Below are 13,311 nucleotides of genomic sequence, written 5' to 3'. Positions count from 1 at the left end.
CAGGGACGGGGGAGCCTGGTGGGCTGCCGTCTATGGGGTCGCACAGAGTCGGACACAACTGAAGCGACTTAGCAGCAGCAGCAGCAGCATATATTGAATTGGGCTTCCCAGGTGATGCTAGTGGTAAAGAACCTGCCTGGCAGTGTAGGAGATGTAAGAGACACAGGTTTGATCCCTGAATTGGGAAGATCCCCTGGAGGAGGGCATGGCAACCAACTCCAGTATTCTTGCCTGGAGAATCCCATGAACAGAGGAGCCTGGAGGGCTACGGTCTGTAGGGTTGCAGAGTTGGACACGACTAAAGTGACTTAGCACACACATACATAGAGTGCTCTCAGAACTAACAATATTACTACTACAAACACATAGGATTTCTTTTTGTTTTTCTTAAGGTATATCCCTTATGGGATGAATGGATAAATTCCTGTTTTCAAGTCACTTGAAATAATTTCCTCTTTTGTAGATTTGCCTCTAGTTTAATACATAGTTAAGCTCATTTATTTGACTTGCTTTTTGATATTTAAGGGTTGCTGTTTTTAGGTGTAACATTGTTTTACAACTATGTTAAGTGGTTACAGGGTTCCAAAGTCAAATCTATGAAAGAGAAGATAATTCAGAGAAATTTAACTTCTGTCTTGGTCCCCTTCCTCTCTATCTACTCCTGTTAGTCATCATTTTAAAAAGTTTTAGTCTATATTTATCCATCTATCTGTCCTTTGTCTTAGATAAGCAATTGCATACTGTACATAGTTTTCTCCACCTTACTGTTTTTACCTTACATATACCTTGTAGATCATGCTATAGTATACATTCTCAATGAAGAATATCACCTCAGGGAGGGGAAATTGGTTCTTGAAGGGTAAAAAAAGGTCTTGAATTTTACAATGGTTTATTGTGCTCCAAAGGCCATGGTACCTAAATGGATATACAGTATATCTGGGATATTAAAATTTCATGGGGGATGATTAGGAATAAAAATGTCTAAAAGGATGTTTTGGGGAGGCAGTAATGACAAAAAGGTTGAGAAACTGCTCTGTAGCAGTATATAGAATATTCAGTTCAGTTCAGTTGCTCAGTCGTTTCCGACTCTTTGCGACCCCATGAATTGATATTAATTGCAGGTTAATTAACTGCAGGGTCTTGCAGATTATATTTTGCAGATATATAGGGTCTGTTATGCTGCTGTCTATGGGGTTGCAGAGTCAGACATGACTGAAGTGACTTAGCAGCAGCAGCAACAGCATGATATAACTAGCCTTCTGTTCGTCAGCATTTAGGTTGTTGCCATTCCTTTGCCATTATCAACAGTGCTGCAATGAATGTGCATTCTTTTGTATTTTTACCTATATACTTTTGAGACAGATTCTGAAAGTGAGATTCCTAGGTCAAAGGCTAATTGCCTATGTAATTTTGCAGGACACTGTCAAATTCCTTTTATGGTAGTATTTTAGTTTATAATAGTGGATATGGTCTAAATTAGTTCGTTATGAGATGTCACCATTTATGAGAACCTTATTAGACTTATAATTAGCTGTAAGAAATATAATTTTCATATTACAAAATGCAAATTTATATTATTTCACTCATACTTTTTCAAATTATCACTATACTACTACCATATGTTGTTCATAAACGGAAAGCAATGGATCTGTCTAAAAGGCCACATGCTTTAGACTAATTTTTTAAAATGTGCTGTATCTATCTGGTCATAGTCAGGACAGTTGATGACATTGAGTTTGTTTTTCAAGTAAATGTAGCATAAGATTTTAAAATGTTTTTTATTTAATTATAAATGTTTAAATTTAAGAGAAATTTCACTTAAGTTTTGAAATGCTTGGTACCAATTAGATTACCTGGTTTCTTCAACCCATTGTTTTCATGAAACTATTCGATTGTATGACAAAAATCCCTTTGGATATTAAGATATTCATCCTTAGTTGCAGGGATTAACTACATGGAACCCTTCTTGTCATTTGGACCATACGTTTTTTTTCCAGGGAAAAGGTTCCACATTTTTTTAGTAATACTTCCCCTTATCACCCGCACAATTTGGCTCAAGTTAGAGTCCCTCTCACTTTAACCCTAACTAGGATCTGCAAATATTAAAGAGATAGGTTAAAAAGGAACATTATATTTTATGAGAAAAAGTTCCAGGGATAGATTGTAGCTCAGTATTTTTATTTTTCATTCTTATATTCTGATGACTTTCAGTTTAATGGCCTGAGGGATGTTGCACAGTAACTCAAACTGATTGTGACAGAGATTAATTGAATCAGTCTATCCCTATAGTTCTTCAGATATTTATGTATACCCAGAACAGGGCCTGGTACACAGAATGCGCTTATATTTATTGCATAAATAAATGACTGAGGAGCTACTGACATTTATATTCAGTAAGTGGTTAATGAGGAAAGGATTTTAGAACATATGGTTATTTCGTCTGTGCAAAAAGGACTAAAAAAACAGTCATGAAGTTTTATAGAACCAGGTTTCCTATAGCATATTTAAGTGTTTGGAGGTTAAAGATATAAAGGGAAAAATAGAATTTGGGAGACAACGTGAAACTGTCAACAGTTATTTTTGTTAAGTTAAAAGACTTCATTTTATTAAAATGTCACCTTGTTGCACAAGTGCTATCAGCTAGAAAAGTTTTGCTGCCTAGTTGATCCCTTGTTTTTGGAGTAAATATGGGTTTTTAGCAAATGTAGGTAACATTTCCCTCTTCCTTTGTAGGCATTTGGGATCACAGCTTTGTGAATTAGAAAAACTGATAGATAAAATGATGATTGCAGAATTTTCTACTTATTCTCACAGTGACTTAAATAGACCATTGGAAGATGACTGTCAAATTTTAGAAGAGGTATGTCCTTTGAACTCTAGAATGAAATTGATCTCATTGCTTAGGGTTATTTCCTAACGCCTTAGTATAGAACATTCTTCTTAGGTTATAGTGGGCAAAATTATCTTCAGTATCAGTCCGTGTGAGACCTATGAAATCTTTGACTACGTGACTTTAGAAAGCACTATACTTGTTTATTAACCTTTGAAATTAGAGAATAAATAATTTTATAGCTTAATTAAAAATGGAAATTAAAGTTTATATATAGCTTATAACCCAAGTTCCAAATGTAGATCTAGGATGATTAACTTATATCCTTGTGTATGCATGTAGTGGAGTGTGTCTTATATAAAAAGTGATCGTTATTGTATGGTATTTTACCTGTCATTCACATTCACTGAGCACCTGTTATGAACATATTTTATGCATGTGCATGCACAAATGCATCATATTTGGTAATTTATTTGGTAACTTCTTAATGCTGATTATTGCCAAGAACTATTAATAGTAAAGAATCCAAAAAGCCCTGATAGCAGCCTAATCGGTTAAAGAGATTTTTGTGTTAGCAGTTAATTCCCCACAAATAATCCAGGTCATCATTCCAGTGTTGTAGACCACTAATTTAAAAGCACAAGGGTTATAGAGTATTTATTAGTCATCAGGGTTTGAGAAGAATACTTTCTAGCTTCTTATTGAAACTAGACTAAAATATATTGTTCTGCCCCCAAACCAGCTTCATTTGATCCACTGTAGTAGGATGGGATTTGACTGTTTGAGAATAATGACTGCAAAAATCTGATGACAAGATTGCTTTGGAAAGGGGTTTTTAAGGCTTCTAGAAAATACCATATGCAATATAGAAATTTCAGGGTTAAACAATTGATTATTTCTACTTCTAAGTGAGATTATTTTGTACTTAAATTGTGACATTGTATACCCTTTTGTTTTACTAGGAAAGACTAATCTCTCTTGTATTTGGACTTTTAAAACAAAGAAAACTTAATTTTTTAGAAATATATAGTGAAGAAATGATTATTACAGCAAAGAATATCATTAAACAGGTAATTGTACTTTTTTATTTTATAAATTTTGGTCTAGAATCTTTTGTGAAGTTTATTTTTACATGATCTTGTAATATATGCAGTATCATAATATTTTCTCATTTATTTAAAAATTTTAAATATAGAAAACTAGAACAAAGAAAAATATAGCCCAGCTAGTCAAAAAGATTATCATTTGACTATTTAAAAGTGTAAGTAGTTACTGGTGTTTTTCATTGGTGCTCTCATACTATATATATAATTTTGAATTGTACAAATATTTCAGTTTGAATCATAACATAAACATTTCCTCATAAGCCTTCAGAAAGATCACTTTTAAAGGTTATATAAAATTCCATCAACATCCTGTTACTTAAACCTGTTTAACCTTTCCTCTGTGTTAAATATTTAGGTCATTTTCTGTTTGGTAGTATAAAGATCACCGTGACAAACAACTTTGGTATAAAGTTTTGTTTGTTTAGTTTTTTCATATTTAAGACTGTTGTCTTAATAACTGATTCCTGAAGTAGAATTGTTGGTCAGAGAGTGAAAAGTATTCTTAAATTGTTTGATGCATGGAGTTGAGTTGCCTTTTTTTTTAATTAAAAAAAGATTTTACCAGTAGTATATACTTATACCTGGAGAAGGAAATGGCAACCCACTCCAGTGTTCTTGCCTGGAGAATCCCAGGGACGGGGGAGCCTGGTGGGCTGCCGTCTGTGGGGTCGCACAGAATCGGACACGACTGAAGTGACTTAGCAGTAGCAGCAGCATACTTACACCAGCATTTCTTCTTATCCTGAGCTCTAAGAAATTATCATGTAAACTAAAATCTATTGTTTTTTTTTTGGATTCTTTGATATTTGTTTTGACTTTCCAGATAAATCTCATTCACTGAACTTTAGTTTTTCTGTATTTGAAAAATAACAATTTTGAATGTATTTGTTAGGCTTAACTGATCATCATCATTAGGTTAAATGTACATTTTTTAGTTTTTAATGTTTAAATAAAACAAGCAAGAACTAAATATACACATATCTTATGACTTAGCAATTCTATTTCTAGGTAATTTACCCATCAGAAATTTGTACATAGACCACCAAAACAGCACAAGCATTTCATGGCAGCATATTTGTAATAAAAAAAAACAAAACAAAACTGGAAAAACCCAAATTTTTCATCAGTAGGAAAGGTAAATAAAATTGTAGCATATTTATATCACTGAATTCTATAACAGCAATGAGAATGAATAATTACATGGAACAAACAACATGGATATTCACATATATACTGTGGAGCCAAGGAAGCCAGACACAGAAGAGTACACACTGTATGATTCCACTGACCTAAAAATTCAAACATGGGCAAAATTAGTCTATGATGTTGGAAATTAGGATAGTAATGTCTTTGGGGAGGAAGTAGTGACCAGGAGGGGAATAAGAGAGGGGATGACTGGTAATGTTCAATTTCATAATCTGAGTTTTGTTTAAATAGGTGTACTCTACTTGTAAAATAAATATTGAGCTATAAATATAATTTGTTCAGTTTTCTGTATGTATATTTTAAACAGTTTTTAAAAACTGCTGTGCTTTAATTGCTAGACTTCTAAGTCTGAGCATTTATTTTTTTAAAACTTTAAACTTTTGCATGTATTATGAGGAAGTGCGACCTCCAAAGTGAATTTCTTTTAGAATTTTAGTATGAGGCTTAAACCATGTTCCTAAGAATTAAAGTTCTATGGGGATTTTTTGTGTGCATGTATTGTGTGTTTGTTTATGTGTGTAACTTTGAACAGTTTTAACAGTAGGAAATTTTAATTAGTACAGTTTAAGCATTCTCTGGAATAATTATTTAATAGGGTAAGGGTACTGCTGCAATTTGTAAGAGACAAAAGAGAGGTTTGGTAAAATGATTATCATAGTCATTGAAGCCCTTTTTAATAAACAATGAACATGTAGTACTAAAGATGTTAATCAAATTTTTTTCCTTAAATTTTGCAGTGTGTGATTAATAAAGTTTCACAAATAGAAGATATAGACACAGATGTTGTTTTGAAGTAAGTATAAATATTAAGTTGGGGTTACCAGACAGGGAAAAGATAACACATTAGAATAAGGAGGATTTAGTTAAGGAATAATTTGCTAAAGTATGGGCAGAGTATAGGAAAATCACAAGTGATAGTGCAGTGCCTTTAAGGGACAAAGAGAGCCGTTAATAGAATTCAGAAGGAGGAAGCAATGTAAGTAGTTAGAATAATTTTGTAGTAATTGAATTGAAATTCAGTGGAGGGGGCCAGTCATTCTGTGGTAACCACTCCGGGCAGAGATGGAACTATCAGCACCTTTCCTCCTTTCAGTCTTTTGCAAGGGCTCCTTAATGGCCAAGCCCACAGGTCAGCCTCCCAGGGCTGAGAGAGGGTGGAGATGTACATAGAGATGGAGGGTGGAAATTGAAGAAGAGTAGCAGTGCTAAATTTGTTTAGCCATATAATTAAAACACAGTTAACTTTGAGAAGTTTGAATGCATGACTTAGAATTGCCCATGTCTGTAATTTTTTGTTTTCCCTTGAAATTCCTGTTCTTCTACTTTGAGAAAAATAGTGATAAGTATTTTAGGACTATGAATTTCTTGTTCATATACATATATAAGTTTTATTAACTGGTCTAAGATATGAATAGTAATATGGACAACTGTAAAACTTCTCTGGGCCAAGTTCATAGAATGAGAATTGTGGAGTTCTGATTTGCACACTTAACCTAGTGAAAGCTCAGGTTCAGAATTAGTTGAAGCAGTCCTAATAAAGCAAGGATCACTAGTAGTTGGAAAAATTAAGTTATTGGACCATTGCTAAAGGTCCTACATACATGGACAGTCAGTTTTCAATTTTTTTCTTCCGTATGGAATTTTCTTAACTTAGAGAACATCCTATATCTCAAATATATAGGAGTACCTTTTGAGAATAAAGTCCTAAGTGTAGCATCATTAATTAAAAATTTAGAGTAATAAGTCATTATAGTGTTCTGAAATATCTTTATGGAATTCTGTTTTTTATTTAAAAAATTGATTGATGTCAGCTATAAAAATGCTGGCTATACTTTTATGTATTATACTAATATAATATTTAGTGTATGTATATATATATATACACACACACACACACACACAAAACATTCTAAATATAAATATTGGCTAATACATAGCATTTTTTTATTCATTGTGCATTGTCCTGAGTACTTATTGACTCAGTTAATACTCACATCTACCATATATGGTAGCTTCTATCACTTTTTCCATATGGGCTTCCCTGGTGGCTCAGTGGTCAAGAATCTGCCTGTAATGCAGGAGACGTGAGTTCAATCCCTGGGTTGGGAAGATCCCCTGGAGAAGGAAATGGCAACCCACTCCAGTATTCTTGCCTGGAGAATCGCCATGGACAGAGGAGCCTGGCAGGCTATCGTCCATGGGGTCGGAAAAGAGTTGGACACGACTGAGAGACTTTCACTCACTAAGTCACTTGGCCAGACTCACACAACTAGTTAAGTGGCAGGGCTGGATCTTGAACCAAGACACTGTGGCACAAGAGCCCATACTCTTAGCCACTATGCCATGTTACCCTTCATATATAGAAAAGTACTTTTAGTTTGTGGTTAGAAAAATAGGTTATTAAGCTTTTTAGGGGAGCTGTTATGTTTCTCATTTTTATTCCAGCATGTATCTTTTCCACATTTAACCTAAATTAGTTTATTTCTCTATCCCTTTACGTCAAATGATCACAAAGCATGTTCGCATGGAATTAATACATGATAAAGATGTCTTAGAGACGTTTAAACAAGGAGTTGTTTAGTAATTGACTTCTTCATCTCTATTGTATAATTCTAGATTAAATTGCATTTTATTCTTTTGTTACTAGATAGTATTCAGTGTAGTTTCCTCCAGCTTGTAGATAACATCATACTGGCCCCAAGACAGTCATTATTTTTGTTTGAATTTTTTTTCTAGGCTTGCAGATCAGATGAGAATGTTGAATTTTCCTCAGTGGTTTGATTTACTAACGGATATTTTCTCCAAGTTTACAATTTTCCTACAGAGAGTTAAGGTAAGCTTATGTGATTTATCAGTTTGTCCAGAATATCCCTAAAATTGTCTTCTTTCTAGACACAAAAATTTGAATAAAACAAATTCTTTATTTTTGCAATTTTTCTAAAGGAGCTTTGTTTTAAATAAGATTTGAAGTGCTTCAGAGTATTTTGGTAACTTTTTTTATAATTCTGGATGATTTATTTCATTTTAAAAAGAAATATGCTTACTTGGCATTAAATATTATACAGTAATATTTCCTTTTGTGATTTTGTGATGCTTGAATCTATCTAGATTATCTATAGTTAAAATATTGTGAAACACTCAAAAATCTATCCCATAACACTTAATTTTTCTAGGAATTTAATATTAATATTATGTTGATACCATAATATTTTGAACATACGGTTCATATTTACGTTACTCTACTAATGTTCTTTATTGTAGGTTTTTACTTCATTTTTAAACCTGGGATCCAATCATGTATCATGCATTACATTTAATTACTTTGTGGTCAAGCCAGTTAATTTTAATCCAGTCGTTATAAGGAAAATAATACATGTCACACAGCATTTTTCAGAAGAAAAGATGTCATAGACTCTAATATGTGTTTGTTGGGATTACCAACATGTCATAACTGTTTTAATAAGACAGTCCTTAGGAATTACTGAGTATAAGAGGCTGTTAGTGAAATGTGATATTCTTTGAATTATCAGGTGTCAATATTGCTTTTATGTTCTAGTCAAGATCCCTGGCACCTCCTGAGTTTCATATTAAAAATGATCTGGGGGACTTAGGTATTTATCTATAATATGACTTTCTTTTTAAAATTGGGATGATGCTCTACATCACATATATAAGCTTTCTGGTTGAAATGGGAAAAGCCTTTATAAAATGTGATTCATTGCATTTAATTTAGACTCCTACCAAAATGTTGATCTTATCTATTGATAGTGATAGATATCAAACCTGTATCTGTGAATTGTACAGTATAAGGCCATGTTTTCACTTTTTCTTGTATTCCCACCATGACTTCATCACACACTTCTGGATATATAGAACTCCTACATTGCATAGTTGGAGTTGGCCAACTTTTTGCCAGTAATTTTTAAAATAGCCATCTTACTTTTAGATTCAATATCAGTTAAACTAAGCCAAATTACTATTTGATGTATGTGCTGTATGAAAACAGTGATTTGTCCTAATTGTAGCTTCTCATTTTCACATTGAGGCCACTTAAACTAATATTGTTGTAAAACATCTTTGAAGATGATGTTTGATTTTTAAATACAGTAGTTTTTCTTTGGAAAAGTTTATGATTCATTCTAGGGCATGATTTCACTGAAACATAATATTAGAAACTTCATTTTTAATGAAGATTTTTAAATAACTACAAATTGGAAAGAACTCTGATGTCTAACATAGAAATGGTAAAATTAGTTATGCCTAGTTGGCAACCCACTCCAGTGTTCTTGCCTGGAGAATCCCAGGGACGGGGAAGCCTGGTGGGCTGTCATCTATGGGGTCGCACAGAGTCGGACACGACTGAAGCGACTTAGCAGTAGCAGTAGCAGTATACTCAATAGTACAGAATGTCATGCAGGCAAGGATTTTTAATGATTGAAGAAAATGCATACATTATAACATTAAGTGAAGAAACAAGACAGAGACCTATTTATGTAGTATGCTCTTAGCTGTGTTAAAAATGTTTTTTTATTTTTTTTACCTCTTCATCTGCATAGACCAGAGACAGCTTGTCTTTTTGTGGTTATCTTTAGATGGTAGAATTATGTGTAATTTAAACTTGTTATTCATTCTTTTCTCTTTTCCCTAAGTTTTCTACAGAGAGTCATTACATTTTTGTAACTGAAGTATAGTTGACTTACAGTGTTGTATTGGTTTCTGGTATACAGAAAAGTGATTCAGTTATTCAGTTACATGTATTCATTTTATAGTCTTTTCCATTATAGCTTATTACAGGATGTTGAATATAGTTCCCTGTGCTGTACAGTAGGACCATTGTTTACCTGTTTTATATAGTTTGTATCTTCTAATCCCAAACTCCTAATTTATCCATCCCCTGCCCTGCCCTTTCCCCTTTGGTAACCATAAGTTTGTTTTCTATGTCTGTGAGTCTATTTCTTCTTTGTAAATGAGTTCATTTCTATCTCTTTTTTCTTTGGATTGTACCTATAAGTGACATCATGTGGTATGTGGTATTGTCTTTGTGTATCTAACTTACTTCACTTAGTATGATAATTTCTAGATCTGTCCATGTTGCTGCATGGATTGATGGCATTTTTCATTCTTTTTATGGCTGAATAATATTCCATTGTGTGTATTTACCACATCTTTTTACCCATTTATCTGTCAGTGGACATTTCCATGTCTTGGCTATTGTAAATAGTACTGCTATGAATATTGGGTTGCATACATCTCTTCTAATTAGAGTTTTCTCCAGATAAATGCGCAGGAGTGGGATCACTGGATCATATGATAACTCTATTTTTAGTTTTTTAAGGAACTTCCATGCTGTTTTCCATAGTGGCTGCACCAATTTACATTCCCACCAGTGGTGTCAGAAGGAACCTTTTTCTCCACATCCTCTCCAGCATTTATTATTTGTATACTTTTTGAAGATGGACATTCTGATCAGTGTGAGGTGATACCTCATTGTGGTTATGGATAGTATTTCTCTAATAATTAGCAGTATCAAGCATCTTTTCATGTGCCTTTTGGCTGTCTGTGTGTCTTCTTTGGAGAACTGTCTAGATCTGCCCATTTTTTGATTTGGTGTTTTTTTTTTTTGACCTATATAAACTGTATATTTTGGAAATTAATTCCCTGTAGGTCACATATTTTCAAATATTTTCTCCTAGTCTTTTTATTTTGTTTGTGGTTTCCTTTGCTGTGCAAAAGCTTTTAAGTTTAATTAGGTCCCATTTGTTTATTATTGTTTTTATTTCCATAACTCTAAGAGTCAGCTCCACAAAAATATTGCTGCAATTTATGTCCAAGAGCATTCTGCCTGTGTTTTCCTCTAGGAGTTTTATAGTATCCAATCTTACATTTAGTTCTTTAATCAATTTTGAGTTTATTTTTGTAGATGGTGTTAGAGAGTGTTCTGATTTCATTCTTTCACATGTAGCTTGTTTTCCCAGTACTACTTGTTGAAGAGACTGTCTTTTCTCCATTGTATATTCTTGTATTCTTTATTGTAGATTAATTGACCACAAGTGTGTATGTTTATTTGGGGGCATTAATTGTATTTTAAATTTTTATTAGAATTTTTGTTTATTGTTTATACCCCATAGTTTAGTATAATTTGTATAGCTGAAAAAGAAAATAATCCTTAAATGCAGCTTGACAGTCTTTTCAAGTTTTTAACTCTTAGATTTTCAATTTGTTACATAGACAGTTCTGGACTATCATTTTAGAGTTTTAATTAATATGGTTACCAGATTATTTCATTCACTATTCTCAAGACTGGAAAAATTTATTTAGTTGTTCTTGTATTTAAACATGAGCTTAACTATAAATTGCTGGAATAGGAAAGTTCAGAAAGTAAATCATGTGCCTACATTTTTTTTTTTTAATGCATTTATTAGGTAGTTACTTTGTGCCAGGTTACTGTTCTGAGCACTTTATTTGTATTATTATTATTTTGGAATTTTTTATTGTAGTATACTTGCTTTACCCTACTGTTGAATCTATTATGTATTGTGAAATCTTCTGGCATTCTTAAACAAGAATGATTCTGGACTTAGAAAAAAAATAATCACAAACCTTTAAAACTTGTAGATATGGTGAAAACAGTGAAGAAGAACCCCTAAGAGAACAGCTAATACACTGTATATAGAAAATTTATTGTACTAGCTAAGATGTTGTCAGTTAAAAGTGGCAAAATGTCCAAATCAAACTAATTTAAACAATAAAAGAAATGTATTGGCTTGAGGAACTTAAAACAGTGCAAAAACAATAGACTTCAGTTTTGGTGTGGTCATTGTTTTCTTGATTAGTTTCACATTTTATTTCATTTCTACCTCCTCTTTTTTGACTTCACTTTTAAAGTAGCTAACCTAATTATAGCAAAATGTCTATATATAACAGTTTCAAGTCTTCCACATTTGTATACTATACCTCCTAGAAAAGATTTTTTTCTTCTTTGGTCATCAAATGAAAGTCCTTAGTTTTAATCCATTGGGTTAATTTAGGTCACATATCCAATCACTGTGGTAAAAAAATGCTATGCACTGATTGGTTTGGGTCTGGATTTTCTTCTTATTTCTAATCCTGTGGCAAGGAGTGGGAGCATATTGGGTGGCTATGCAGGACTGAACCTGAACCTGAACCTGGAAGGTGGACTCAGTTTTGCATAGCTGGCCTATGGGTGAGGTGCAGATTAGTTGCTAGGGGAGAGAAAGACTATGTTTAACTTTTTTTTAATGAGAAAATTTTTTGAGAAAGAAAATCACCAAGACAGAAGAGATAAGGAAGAAGATAGGAAGAAATGAAGATGGGAGAGGTAGCATATTAAAGATTAAGACAGCAGTAAGGATTAAAAGCAGCAATGGAATAGTATAGCAGGGAGCAGGTTTGTGACTATAGAGAAGTTACTGATGAGCAGAGAAGATACACAGTCTCCATAGACTTGAAGGCTCAGAATCTCTGTCTAATACTGTATGGAATATTCACTTAGAGTACATTTAGTCCCAAATACACAGGAACAGTGTGAAAAGGCAAAAAGATAGGACACTGAAAGATGAACTCCCCAGGTCGGTAGGTGCCCAATATGCTACTGGAGATCAGTGGAGAAATAACTCCAGAAAGAATGAAGGGATGGAGTCAAAGCAAAAACAACACACAGTTGTGAATGGGACTGGTGATGGAAGCAGGGTTCAATGCTGTAAAGAGCAATATTGCATAGGAACCAGGAATATTAGGTCCATGAATCAAGGCAAATTGGAAGTCGTCAAACAGGAGTTGACAAGAGTGAACATCGACATTCTAGGAATCAGTGAACTAAGATGGACTGGAACGGGTGAATTTAACTCAGATGACCATTATATCTACTACTGTGGGCAGGAATCCCTCAGAAGAAATGGAGTAGCCATCATGGTCAACAGAAGAGTCCGAAATGCAGTACTTGGATGCAATCTCAAAAATGACAGAATGATCTCTGTTCGTTTCCAAGGCAAACCATTCAATATCACAGTAATCCAAGTCTATGCCCTGACCAGTAACGCTGAAGAAGCTGAAGTTGAACAGTTCTATGAAGGCCTACAAGACCTTCTAGAACTAACACCCAAAAACGATGTCCTTTTCATTATAGGGGACTGGAATACAAAAGTAGGA

General features: G+C 33.5%; 1 protein-coding gene across 7 annotated transcripts in view; it reads left to right on the top strand.

Moving 5' to 3' along the window:
• VPS54 (VPS54 subunit of GARP complex) overlaps nt 1-13,311 on the top strand; it is a 144,486-nt gene that overhangs the window by 93,191 nt on the left and 37,984 nt on the right. For all 7 annotated transcript variants that reach the window (XR_008700417.1, XR_008700418.1, XM_055540451.1 and 4 more), the window contains exons 8-11: nt 2,734-2,860; nt 3,793-3,900; nt 5,880-5,935; nt 7,879-7,975. Coding sequence is in view for 5 of the 7 variants with exons in the window: in XM_055540451.1 (XP_055396426.1) it covers nt 2,734-2,860; nt 3,793-3,900; nt 5,880-5,935; nt 7,879-7,975 (388 nt within the window). In the remaining 2 variants the exon portion in view is untranslated. The remainder of the gene's footprint in view (nt 1-2,733; nt 2,861-3,792; nt 3,901-5,879; nt 5,936-7,878; nt 7,976-13,311) is intronic.

The sequence above is a fragment of the Bubalus kerabau genome, chromosome 11 (assembly GCF_029407905.1).
Source record: "Bubalus kerabau isolate K-KA32 ecotype Philippines breed swamp buffalo chromosome 11, PCC_UOA_SB_1v2, whole genome shotgun sequence".
NCBI lineage: Eukaryota > Metazoa > Chordata > Mammalia > Artiodactyla > Bovidae > Bubalus > Bubalus kerabau.
This window is presented reverse-complemented; position numbering and strand designations above follow the sequence as displayed.